This window comes from Pholcus phalangioides, unplaced genomic scaffold (assembly GCF_987345545.1).
Source record: "Pholcus phalangioides strain wild (caught in Gottingen) unplaced genomic scaffold, Ppha-v1.0 ptg000022l_1, whole genome shotgun sequence".
In the NCBI taxonomy this organism is placed as follows: Eukaryota; Metazoa; Arthropoda; class Arachnida; order Araneae; family Pholcidae; genus Pholcus; species Pholcus phalangioides.
Window position 1 is genome coordinate 3,972,925 of NW_028301615.1, and position 13,740 is coordinate 3,986,664.

At 35.9% G+C, this 13,740-nt stretch overlaps 1 protein-coding gene across 1 annotated transcript in view; it reads left to right on the forward strand.

Moving 5' to 3' along the window:
- LOC149069370 (E3 ubiquitin-protein ligase UHRF1-like) overlaps nt 1–13,740 on the forward strand; it is a 51,363-nt gene that overhangs the window by 14,480 nt on the left and 23,143 nt on the right. The window contains exons 9-10 of the mRNA XM_089249559.1: nt 4,359–4,465; nt 8,385–8,544. Of these exons, the coding sequence (XP_089105685.1) occupies nt 4,359–4,465; nt 8,385–8,544 (267 nt within the window). The remainder of the gene's footprint in view (nt 1–4,358; nt 4,466–8,384; nt 8,545–13,740) is intronic.

Consider the following 13,740-nt stretch of genomic DNA (forward strand, 5'->3'; position numbering starts at 1 on the left):
GATAAGTTACAGGAGTTTCTTAAGCATCATATACAAGCTAGCATTGTCAAATTAAATGACATTTTAGTCCTACAATTTAGTATTTTGATCTCTAGATATATTTAAATGTTATGCACAATAAGAGTATTGTTTTAAGTATCAGTGGTTATGTAGATAATTTAATAACAGAAATCACACCATTACATGATGTAATAAACCTTTTTTTAAACACTTATCTCTTGTAAAAAGAGCACAGCAGATGGTTTATATCAATGCACATAGTATATATAAGCAGTTGAAGAAATATTGGAAGGTCAAGAATAATCTTGAATCAGAGAATGTCAAATCATTCCAGTTTTACCTTCAGTGTTTATGCTGTGCTTTATTCAAATTATATATTTTATAAGAAAAAACCATATATATATTTTTTTGTGCAAAATAATTCTTTAGAGAGTAGAAAATTATTTTACAATCATATTAAATATTTATTCTCTGTATAACAGTCATTTTAAACATTACATGCAATTAATGTGTGTGTTTCTAATGGGAATTTTTATATTGAAAAGCAACATTTGAGGTTTTTGACGTGAAAATTTAAACCGTCAAAAACTGCCATGTGTCGAAAACCTGCCAACCCTGGTCTAAAATAAAAAACAAACATGCCACAGGGGGCAACATAGTAAAACTAGAGATGCAAGGAGAAAACACAAGAATAACTGCATGTTAAAGAAACAATTTTAGTGAAGAAGTTACAATAATTGCTCGAAAGAGCAACCGCCAATTGTGATGCAAGAAGAACAGCGGCAAAGGAGGGATTGGCGAACGCTCTGGAATATGTCGGAATATATCTCCAGTCATACCATGAACCTCCCCAGCAGCAGCTGAAAGTCTTGCAATTAGGTCCTCTTCACAGTCAAGAGAAGAGAAGAATCGTACACCAGACTCTTCAGTTGTCCCCTCAAAAAGAAATCAAGACACCACAGATCGAGTGATCGTGGTTTACAAGCTACAGGACCACCTCGCCCAATCCATAGGTTTGGAAAAGTAACGTCCAGATAGTGTGTACCTCTTGCCCGAAATGGACTGCAGCTTCATTGTGCTGGAACCACATATGCCGCCCGAAGGCAAATGGAACATCCTCCAGCAACTCTTGCAGAAACGTCCGGTATTTGCCCTCATCCAGATGTTCGAGCAGAAGATATGGTCCAATTAGGTGGTCTCTGATGATTCCTGTCCAAACATTGATGGAGAAGCTTTGCTGATGCGCATGTGGATTTACAGATGCTGAGACGTGTTTATTGCGGGTATTAAATGCATCATCTCGTGGGAAAGTGCATTCATCGGCTAAAAGAACAGTTGGCATAAAATCTGAGTGTGCTGTAGGAGCCAGTGGGCGAAGTCTATGCAACAAGCATAATCTTCTTCATTCAATGCTTGGACACGTTGGGAATGGTATGGGTGCAACCTCTCACCCTTCAGTACCCGCCATATCGTGGATTGTGGCACAGCAAGACTACGGCCCACAGCTCGTATGCTTGTAGTTGGCTGATCAGCCACCATCTCTAAAATCTCGTCTTCCTCACCTGCTGTTCTGGCAGTCCTTGTACGACCTGCATCAGAACGGGAAGCAAGAAAAGATCCCGTTTCACACAGCTGCCTATGCAAGCACACAAATGTTTTCTGATTGGGCAACAGCCTGTGGGGAAAACTCTCCCCCGTACATTCGTGCTGCCTCTGTGGTACTTCTGGTTGCAGCTATATTAATAAAATAACATGTCTGCTTTTCAGTATTACTGAAGTGCGCCATTATCCTTTTCATTACAACTGTTAGAATGGTCGCACACTGGAATAACTTCACAGGGCTGGTATCCATGCTTTTTATTCACTGTGATGAAGATTTGCATACGATTTCTTCTTCCCCAGGTTGCATTTGCATGTATGGTGTTCTTTTTCTTCCAATGGATTTCAACAGGAATGCTGTTTTAATGTTTGTGAAGCAGTCGTTTCAAAACGTGCTGTCGCATTTGCATTTCATATTAGACCATGTATTTTTTTATGACAGTTTATATTAGTGTGTACTATCACCTCTTAAAGTTTTTCCCATCTTTTCAGAATCAGCCTGTATAATTTTTGTTTTGCATTGAAACTGATGAAATAAATTTTGTTCTAAATCCTAAAAAAAAAGTTGAATTTGTCCCTTTCAGTTTTATTTTTATTGAGTGCCAACATCAATACCCAGTACTGCCAGAGTTCTTTTTTTTTTTTTCAAGAATACGTGGAGCATTTAATGACTGACAAACATTGTGAAAAGATAAACCTTGCAAGAACGTATTCTGCAGTAAACAAAGTAAACATTCCAAAAATCTAAGAAGCCTAGAAACTATCATTACTGGACATTATTTCCATCATTTTAGACATTTGCACAACTCCGACAACCCTTTAAAGTAGCCTATCCATTTATTTCAGTTCTTTTGTTAAACCTATACACAGTAATACAAGATTTGTCTGGGATCGGCCGAAATCATAGATTGGTGTTAAGAACATATCTACATACACAAACAGAAAATTAATTTTATTTATATATATACAGTGGGAAGATACAGATATACAGTTTCCATACAAAGTACTAGCATTTTATCATTAAATGCATAAATAAATTTGTATATTCTAGTTTAGTTTCACTTTTTTTTTCTCTTATAGGTAATTTTTTAAGAAAGTAAAAACTTTGTGATTAACTGTAAAACGATGAAATCTATGTTGTTGATTCTCTGATACTCAAAGTGTTAGTAAAATGAAGAATTTTTGTTCATACAATAAGTAATGGTTTAAAATAGTCTAGACTGCATCAACACTTATCATATTATTTTGTTAAAACTACTGAGATAGGAATAAAAAACTTTTTAGAACATATTTTTTACTTTATAGCAGTTTTTTAAGGGCATAAATACATTTCTCTATACAGCATTTTTAGAAGGTTTTAAAGCATAAAAATCCTAGCCTTATTAATTACATAGCAAACCTCTGTAATGCAAGCTCCTTACTGAAACATGAAAAAAAAATCAACCTGCGTTTTAATATGAAATTCGACCAAAAAATATTTTTTAAGATCATTTAATTTATAATTTTGTAATTATAATTACAGTTAAGTTGAATTGAATTTATCATCAATACTATCCCGTAATAGACTGCATCAGTCATGTCTTAGTGATTACGTCACGCTTGATGACACGTGTGCCAGTGGAAAGCACATTGGCGCAGAAAAAATGCACCAGGGTAGACATAGCTAAAGGATCATACAAAAATTTTTACGTAATCTATGCTTGCATATGTGTTTTACATTGTCCACCCTTACATTAGGAAAAACCTTTTTTGTATTTGATGCTGTGGGTTTGTAAGCCATATGTTGTAAAGCAATTCCTTTCTGTAAAAATTTTAACAATTTTTTTTGTGGAAAATCAGGCTTTCCACGGGAGAAATCTGTGTAAGGATTGAATTTCCAAATGATATGCAAGATTTACAAAATTGTGTGCATACCATGATCGCAAGGCTGAACAGGACCGGAATAAATTAGAGAGGCAAAGGGGGCAACTGCCCTGGCGGAAAAATTTAGAGGGTGGCAAATTGTAGGTGGTAACAAAAACACCATTATAAAATCATCTAATTTTACACTGGTAGGGGTAGAAAAATCATGTTTTTTTTCCTCACAAAATTCCTAGTTACAGTCTTGATGCTAAGGATTACATAAACATAGATGATAACTAAACCTGACTCGACAGATATAGACACCCTAACTGAAAATTTTACAGAAAGCCAAAAAGAACGTAAATTTCATTATTTCATAAGAAAAAAAGCAGCGCAAGTTGGAATTTTATACAGATGCTGTCAAAACCTAAATATGGTATTTAGCAATTTTAGACTATTTATTTTATCTACATTTAAATTATTAACTTTATGTATCTTCAATTTATTTTTATTTTATTTCAATCACACATGAGCTTGTTACATAATTTTACACTTTATATCATTGAACCTCTATTAAGCTGAAATCTGTGTTCAATGGAAAAAAATCTTGTTCCCTTACGATTCCGTTGAAGACAGGTTTTACTGTATCATGTTTTTAGTAATTATGGGTATTGAATCTTAGAATGAAAGATTTTCATAAAAAGAAATTGGGTCTTTGATTAACTATTCAATCGATAGTTGTAATTAAATGTGATATTTTGTTTGAAACTTCCTAAAAATTGTGGTGATAAAAATATAATTCTGCTAATAAGATACTTTGAAATACATTATGAATTTTTTTTTTTTTTAAGTTTACTTTTATGTCAGACACATAAATTTGATTAAGTTTTGATTCTTACAATCATTTGTTTTTACAGGACAATGGGGATGAGTTTTTCTATACTGGCAGCGGTGGACGAGATCTCTCAGGAAACAAAAGAACTGCAGTTCAGTCATGTGACCAGACTTTGACATTCATGAACAAGTAGGAAATGCTATTAATTTTAAGATACTGGTAAAATAGGTCACTTGAAAACATTTAATCATCTTATTATTAATCATCTTTAATCATTTTATCTTAGAGAATTGAAGTTCATTAATAATTTTTTTAAACATTATCCAAGCTCTAGTAAAAATGCTCCAGTAATGAGCCATCCCAAACTCATGATGTACTAGATACACATGCATATACAAATATTAAATGAAAACCGTGCAAAATTATACTTGGTGTTTATTATTGATATGGGTTATAGAAGGAACATTATTAAAAATATGTTTGATAGGGCATTAAAATGTAGCCATAACAATTCATATTGAAAATTTCACTACTTGCATTCTTGTACTAATACACTGCTGGCCACCCAAATTGCAACACCAAGAAAGACAAGAGATATCGCAACAATATTTATTTTGTAGATAACATGTTGACCAAGCATCAAATGATTAAATTTATAGACTTCTGTGAAGTGTGGTTCCTGCCAAAATCAGTAGCCAGTGTAGCCGCCATTGTTGGAGATCACCGCTGCGACACGCCTCGGCATTGATTCAAAGAGACTTTGGATGTGTTCTTGGGGTACAGCAGACCAAGCAGCTTCCACGCGTTGCCAAAGTTGATCTGGAGTGGCAGCTGGGGATGTAATCTGGGTCAATCGTTGAGCAACCATGGACCACATGTTTTCTATCGGCGAAAGATCCGGAGAGCGAGCTGGCCAGGGAAGCAATTCAATCTGGCGATTGACGAAGAACCTTTGGACAATGCGTGCCACGTGTGGTCGCGCATTATCCTGTTGAAATATGGCTGTGTGCAAGCCCTGAAGGTAAGGAAGGACAACTGGCTCCAACACCTCGGAGATGTAGCGCTGGCTTTTTAAAGTACCGGCAATGCGTACTAGAGGAGTGCGAGAGTGATATCCAATACCGCCCCATACCATAACACCCGGTGCAGGACCAGTGTGGCGGTGCATAACGCAGCTGTTCAGAATCCTCTCTCCACGGTGTCTCCAGACTCGAATCCGACCATCGTGGTGTTGCAGACAGAAGCGTGACTCGTGAGTAAAGACAATTTCATTCCATTGTGCCGTCCACATCCTTCTTTCATCGCACCATTGGCGGCGGAGACGTCTGTGGTTCTGCGTCAAGGGTAGACGAAGCAATGGACGTCTTGCGGACAGACCACTCTGCTGTAAACGGCGTCGAATGGTACGCGCAGACACTGGATGATGCGGTACAGACTGAATGTGCTGTGCTATGGTTCGTGATGTGGCTGAGCAATCCGTCACTGCCATACGCCTGTCATCACGTGAAGTGGTGTACTGAGGTGGATGCGATCGAACACGTCAGTCCGTCGTACCCTCCTGCATCCAACGATCACATATCCGCATTACAGTTGTTTGGTTTCATCCAACACGACTACCGATTTCCCTGAAAGATAATCTACAATCTCGGTAGGCCACTATCCTTCCTCTGTCGAACTCGGATACTTGATCAAAAGATGATCGCTGTTTTCTACGAGGCATAATTGATCGTTTTTTTGAAAAAACCACAAGAAAAACACAACTGCCGTACTTCAAATCGTTGAAATCTCCAAGCCTTAAATAGCGCTTTGAAGTGGCGCCACAGGCGCGCGTGATGTGCGTCTGCGCTGAAATTCTAATCATTTGCATATCTCACCTCTGCTAATGCATGTTGTAAATTTCATATTATTTGCATGCTTCCTTCAGGGTGTTGCATTTACGGTGGCCAGCAGTGTACTTTGTTAAAAGAATAAACAAGGCAGTAAATTTGAGATGTGCTAATGAGGAAACCTGTCAATATATGATAAGATATATGATGATATCTGTCAACACAATTTTCTACACACAGACCTGTCAACTCTCCCGATTTTTCATCCTTCCTCCCGCTCTCCGGATTTTGGCAGAAAATTAGTATTTTACGTGAACTTTCACGTTTTCGTGACGTCCATGACTGCCGTCCTCGTTAGGGAAAACACCCATAGAGGACAGCCGTAGTCATTTCCATCGAGCAGCCGTAAAAAAAAGTCTCGGTGACCGCATTTAAGCAACTGGCGAAGACGCGACTTCGTTTTCCTAGCGTTTATCTGCAGTCATTTATCTGGGACATGACCTTGGTTGCCGAAATTCCTGTATAATCGTTATTGTATTCCATTAATAGCCATGCGATAAACACGTTTTTTTCATCCACAGCTTTGTAATTTGAATTTTTTTAACTCGTTTCTTCTGATTAAACATCTTCAAAAAGTAAATATAAAACTTTAAGCTATATACAGCTAAATATAAAGCTTTTAATAATTCATATACCCAAGATTATCAATCACTGATAGCATTCACGAAAGGAAACACATACTTTATGAACAGTATGTAGATATGATTTCTCTATTCTGCATGGAAAGACTGGCATGAAATTATATTCTCGGGGGCAATGCAGAACCTGCCTTGGGGGGGGGGGAGAGAATGTAACTTTTTCTTAATTTATTAAAAAAAAATTATTTGTTTCGAAAATTTTTTTTATGAACTTTTTTTTGATCGAGTCTATGAATGTCGGGGGAGGGGGGGGGGGTACCCCCCTCGGGCGAATCTCCGGATTTCTGGATTTCAAAAGTTGGCACGTCTGTACACATACAAACTTTTTATTTTCTGTTGATCTTAAGCCTTAGGAATATAGTTTTTCTCTCTTTTATTTATACAAATACACTGGTTACAACAGGCAAATTGCCTAGCAAGGCGTCTGAAAAAATATGCCTATAAAAAAAAGATTATGGTTGTCTTAATCCAAGTATGGATATCTTATCGATTTATCCCACCTCTTAAACATACATGCCAGTTGTGTTAAAATTTACTACCCGTGAAAGAAAGCTGTTTCATTTATTAACAACCCTATTAGAGAAAAACTCCCTGTGACACTACAATCTGGAATTGTCCCTTTGTTAAACGATACTGGTGTTCCCTTGTCAAAACTATTGATGGTGTAAATCACTCGCGGTCCATTCTATCCATCCCACTGAAAATTGTAAACACTTTCATCATATCCCCAGACACTTGCGTTCTTTCAATTTAACATATTCAAGAGATCAAATCAACTTTTTGAGAATGAAGCTGAGCATTCTATTCGATTTTTTTTACCACCACTGAACAATGTTCAAAAAACCTAAACTGCTCATAAAAGAGAATTCTTAAATATGTGATCCTAGTTGTATCAAGGATAGTAATACCATTCAACTAGTAAGTGAACCACGGGTTGTTTGAAACAAAATGAGCAACCATGCATTCAGCGTGGTTCATTTATGTATAAATGCACACACTTTTGAGCATTTCTTTTTGCATGTAAAAATGGCACATAAAAGTTTATTTCTTTCATTAAAGATTCTTTAATTTTTCTTTTGAGTTGTCTTATCATTTTTTCTTTTTTCCTTCAATTGCTTAAACTGGTGTTATTTTTTTCTTTCTTTTCTTACAATAATTATTAGAATATGCATATAATAAGTACCTGTGTGCTGCCAGAATTGATTTTCGAATAATTTTTTGTCTTTTAAGCACATGCATTTTTGATATGTGGCCAGAAAATAGCTCTTTTAAAAGGGATAAGGTGCATTCAGTGGCATCCTACAATAGCGTGTAGATCAGGGGTGGCTGACCTCTTTCCTGAATTGTATAATTGGATCCAGTTTTATAATTTGTGGGAAAAGTGTGGTTCACTACATCCCAAACCAGAAAATACTTAAATCTGTGAACAGTTCTCTAAATATATTTTTCATGTTCTCCCAAATTGGTTAAAACTCATCTATTAAATTTCTCGTCATCTTTAAATGCTCAATTGTAATTCCCATGATTTGCCAGAACCGCAATTTATTTTTGTAAGCATGTTTGTTTTAAAATTATTTCGTTTAGAGCTTTGGCTTTGAATTGTGCTGTAAAACTGAATAATGAGGGAGCTGAAGCTGAAAATTGGAAAGATGGTAAACCCGTTCGAGTTTTGAGGAGTGCCAAAGGTCTGAAACATTCAAAATACTGTCCAAAGGTTGGAATTCGTTATGATGGGCTTTATAAGGTATTCCTCTTATTTAAATTTTTATGAGTATAGCATTGTGTATGATTGTGATTTAAGTAATATTACAGTATAACAATGTAAAGTCTCTCCTCATAGAGCAGACTGCTACAACACAATACCATAGCTGCCAAGTCTCCCGAATTTTAGCTTCATCCCTTGACCTCCCGAAAAGTTCTTAAATCTCCGAAATTTTTACAAAAATCACAAAAAATTCCTAATTGTCCCTAAAAATTCCTTACTTCATTTAAAAAAAATTTTCGCTTCTGAAAACAATCCCTAAGGAATTTCTTGTGGAGCATGAAGTATTTTGCCTCTTTTTTTTTTTTCTCTTTTCGAAATGTCACACGTCGTAAATGGGGGATTTTTAAGGAAGTTTTTTACAAATCCTCTGATGGTAACAAGAAAGTTGTTTGTCTTATCGTGCAGAGAAAAAGTTTTGGCCTTCAATTTCACTTGTTTTTTTGAGTAGTGATTTTATTCCCTACACTTTAACTTTTATGTGTGAAAAATCCCTATTTTGTTTGCAAAATTCCCTTTTGTATTAGGGAGTGATTTTAGCTTAAAATACAGGTCCGTGCGAAAATCTCCCTAATTTTCCTTTTCAAAAGTTGGCAGCTATGCAACACTGAAAAAACATGAAAATTCAAGAATTTCCATCTTTACTTCAGGAAATGTGGAAGCCAGATGGCGGCATGAACATTAAACAAGCACAACTCAACAACATTAATGTTATAGCCAAGCATATACTCAGAACACACATTCCAGTATATGGCGATTTGTTAGAAATTCCGTAGAGGAATGTGTACGAGGTGCATGTTCGGTTTAGTAGTATATCAATGTAGAGATGCCATTGACACGTTAAATATCCGGAATTTCTGGAAAGGATGCTTAAAAATTTTTTTCACGCATCCTCCGGGACGCTTTCCTTCCTGGTGCTAAGAAAAAAAAGTAGAGAGAAAAACTTCCCCTTTCTTTTTTCTTTCTCCGTGTATCATGATCACGACCTTGAAAAACTGGTTTTACTACTTTGTAGACTATTGATATACATACAAAAATAAGATGGCGAACACACACATATAAGCACACTGTTAAGTTTCTCCAACACAAATCTGATGTAGCTCCCATATTCAGGTGTTAAAATATGTGTCAGTTAAATGGCAACAGATCAGAATGATGGACCATCAGGGAAGGAAAATAAAATTATTTTACTACAGGAAAACCAAAGTGTGAATAGGGAAATGAGAAGATAAGTGTCTGAGAGAGGAGAGAGAGAATCTGATTTGCTTTAAATTTGATCAGAAGATATTGATAGTGCTAAGATTTTTTTTAACGAAATGTAAAATCAATCGGAAGGGAATTTATAGATTGATTATTAGTAAATTTATAAATGTGTGCCTTCGATTGTTGATTAAAGTGGATCCTGCTTATAACGTTTTTCAAAAACCTTCATAAAAAAATGTAAATAGGAAAACACTTTAAACAGGAAATCTCAATGAGAATTACTTATTGTTAGGACCACGAAAATAAGTTGTACTAAGTGGAAACACATATTAAACAGGAGAAACGTTATAAGCGGCATCAACCGTATATTAGTTTTAGATTTATTACAGTGCTGAATTCCATAGGTTAAATTCTCAGTGCTAATGAGCTTCTTTGCAAGCTTTTCCTACTAGTAGGCAATGAAAGTAAATGAACCTTTGGATAGAACATGTTTTTAGAAATGAATTACTTGATTCACAGATACCTTCTCTTACCCAGAACATGACCCACCGCTCAGTCTGAACGAAGAAATATAAGCAGGTGATCAAAGACCTGGGGCATGATGGAAGAAAATTCATAGATATACCAGTGAATTATGGGGGCGGGGGCCATAATGTTTTTCAAGATTAATTTATTTTCAGAGGGACCCACATTCACTCAAAAAAGGACCCAGATTTTTCAAATAACCTGGATCTCGAGGCCCACATGTCAATGTATATATATTTTTTAACATTGATAATGGGCAAGGTATTTTTTTACAATTTGAAATTAATATTGAATACATAGTGGTATCTTAATCCTTTAAGCAGCGCAGCAGAAATCACTGAACTCCACCCTTCCCCCCCCCCCCTCAAAATGTCATCATCTTTAATTAAATAGGCTTCCGATTTGAAGCTGGTGTAAACTGAATGGTGGTATATGGGAAAAGTCTTCCATTGAGAAATCAACTTAACATGGTATCTGGGCTGATCAGTGTAAAAATAAGAGGCTTTCAAGGTGGTGAGATATCTTGACAATGCTACTTAAAGGGTTAACTTATGAGTAGGGCTAGGATTTTTATGACCTACAAACTGTCAGAATATGCTCCATGAAAAATGTATTTATGCCCTAAAAAACTACAAATATGGAGTAAAAATTTTAAAACATGCTTTTATAAATAGGCTAACCATATATCCTCGAGAAAAATATGGGAAATTAGAGGAAATCACCAATAATTGATGCTAAAGGTACACAGATAAAATTGCCAATAGTTGCTAATATCGCTGAAAAATTGCCAATCATTGCCACAAACAATGTCAAAAGTGAGTAAAAGTGCCAATTACTGTTAAAATCTCCAAATGCGGAAAATTAAACTGGGGGGGGGGGGGAGAGCTTGGAAAAATCCCTCTTCATTGTTATGCTGAAATATGAAAAATAATGCTGTAAAAATATGGAAATCTGCCTTAAAATTCTGAAGATCATGAAAAATGACTTACAATTACATCATTGAAGCAATGCTTTATTGCATAAAAATAGCGAAACATTTAAAATGCATAAAAAACATGCAAAGTCATAGAAATCCTAGCCCTACTTATGAGCTAAATTTGTTCTCAAAAATTACTGGTAAAAGTAAAACATGAAAGTCTGATATCCCAAAGAAATCTTCCCGCATTAATGCATTTCACATGGCACTATAAAAGGCATATTTTAAACAATGAAAGTGGTTTTTCTTGCAAGATAAATACACCGCATGCTATGTTTTGACAGTACTATTAGCTTTGACTTATCTAAGGAGTATTTTTTTATGAAATAGCGAGAGAGATGTTTATCACAACTTTTCATCATTGTACAGGGGGGGGGGAGAAAAAGTCCATAGAAACTTTAATAAAAATGCATAAAAACTGGAAAAATAACGAAATAAAAAAAAGGTTTACAGGGTTACCATTGCTAGGTCACAAGAATTTTTTTAAGACAGCAAAAAACAGCCTATAGGTGGCGCTGACTTACAGAAGTTAAAGCAAAGATATGCAAATAATGAACGGAATGCTTCCAAATCATTTATTACCGCAGCAGGGTTCGTACGGTGCTTAAAAACTCCTTAATTTTCATTTCCTTTTTAAGGGGCCTTAAAATCTTCTCAAAATCTTTCCAGCTGTTTCTAAAAAAAAGTCTTCTTTTCCCCCCACCCTGAAATATTTCCTGCTAAGGTTGATGAATGGTTAATGATGAGTAGTACTTGATGCTGAAAGAAAGTCCCTGGAAAAAAGAAGGAAAAAGAAAACAAGGCGTGTTGGTGGGGGGGTGGAGATTTCTTTGTAGGGATTTCAAGGTCCCCCTGTCGCAGGTGGGAACAGCTCTGCCGACGACCAGCGCAGCTAAGAGGATTAACGGCACCTGATTGATCAGATTACAGTGGCCACACCCGCTTCTGATATGCTGAGAAAAACGGGTAAAGAAGATTGTTGCGCTGTCAAAAAAATTGACAATGAAATTGAAATAAAGAAGTTAGCTAAGTCCTAACTATCATTTCTGCCAGAAAATTATGCTACAGCAGGGGTCTGCATCAAAATTAACATCTTGCTCCTATAGTGTATTTTTTCCTGCTTCAAATAGCGCTTGTTTTCTTTTTTTTCTTTTTTTTTTGGAAACTCCTCGAAATAGTTTTATACCTGCCTTGTATGTACCTTAGGCCAGGATTACACTATAAAAGTTTGATAAAAATCCCTTTTATAAAACTTGAAAAATCCAACCAATATAAAGCTCATAGATTAAATTTGTGCAAACGCAATTGATAATCTTATTCGTTGAATTTTAGAAATTTTAAAAAAGCTCTTTTAAAAAACTTATAGTGTAATCCCGGCCTTAGAGCAATGTTTCTTAACCGCCAGGCTCTGATATCATTCATACCAGCTGCGAGTGATTAGCCGTTTCATTTTTCCTCATTCGTTTTCCTTTGGTCGTGTGTTTGACCGGGCCTTCAACTCACAAAAAATGAATGAAACCGGCCCACAGACTTGAAAAGGTTGAGAACCACTGCCTTAGAGGAGAAAGAGAAATACTTATATTTCTCCTCTTTTGTGTGTACACTGTAATGCTCAGCGCATTAAATTCTCAGATTTTCAGAAAAGGGCAGGAAAAAAGTTTTCTCCTGCCACGAAATGATTCTTTCCCAGGGAGCGTGTTTTATTCCTTCGTACTTCAACATCACCCCTTTCTTCCATAGTCGCACTTAGAATTATCTGAGAAAATAGTGTTGAAGAGTAATTTTACTCCTCTCCAAAATTTTAAGGAGAGGTATTTAAAAAAAGTTTTTTTAATTAATATTTAATTTTTTTTATTTTTTTAAGCGGTGTTTTACCTTATGAAGAAAAAAAGTTATGCAAAATTTGAAAGAGTACTTTCAGTCCTCTACAAAATTTGGAGGATTGAAATTGAATTTAGATACGCATTGGATTTTCCCGGCAAGTTCCCACACTCAATTTTGTCCCCGAAAATCGAAGTGTGGTAACCGCAGCTCCTTATTCAAATTATCAGCCCCTTATCAGGCTTTTGTAGTGATTAACAATGATAAAATCTATTAAATTTATTTAATTAACAAAAACAAATCACAAAAATCACTACATACGCATGGAACGGACATACACATACGCGACAACATGTGACACCTCAACCAAAACACCGAGTGGCATCTCCAGACGGCTTTGACTTCTCTTCCAACCACAAGGAAAAAATATGTATAATGTCCGGACGGCTTTAACCGATTCCCCACACTTTTCATCGTGAAACCCCGATCATAACCTAGCTAAAGATGGTTTACTCTAGTTCAGTGTTTCTCAACAACCGACTATGGTTTCCATTTAAAAAAAAAAAAAAAAAAGAAGTCGCCACTGCAAGCAGCGGAAATTACTATGGTCGATCGTCATTGCGTCAAATCCTCATGTTTTGTGGAAAAAAAAT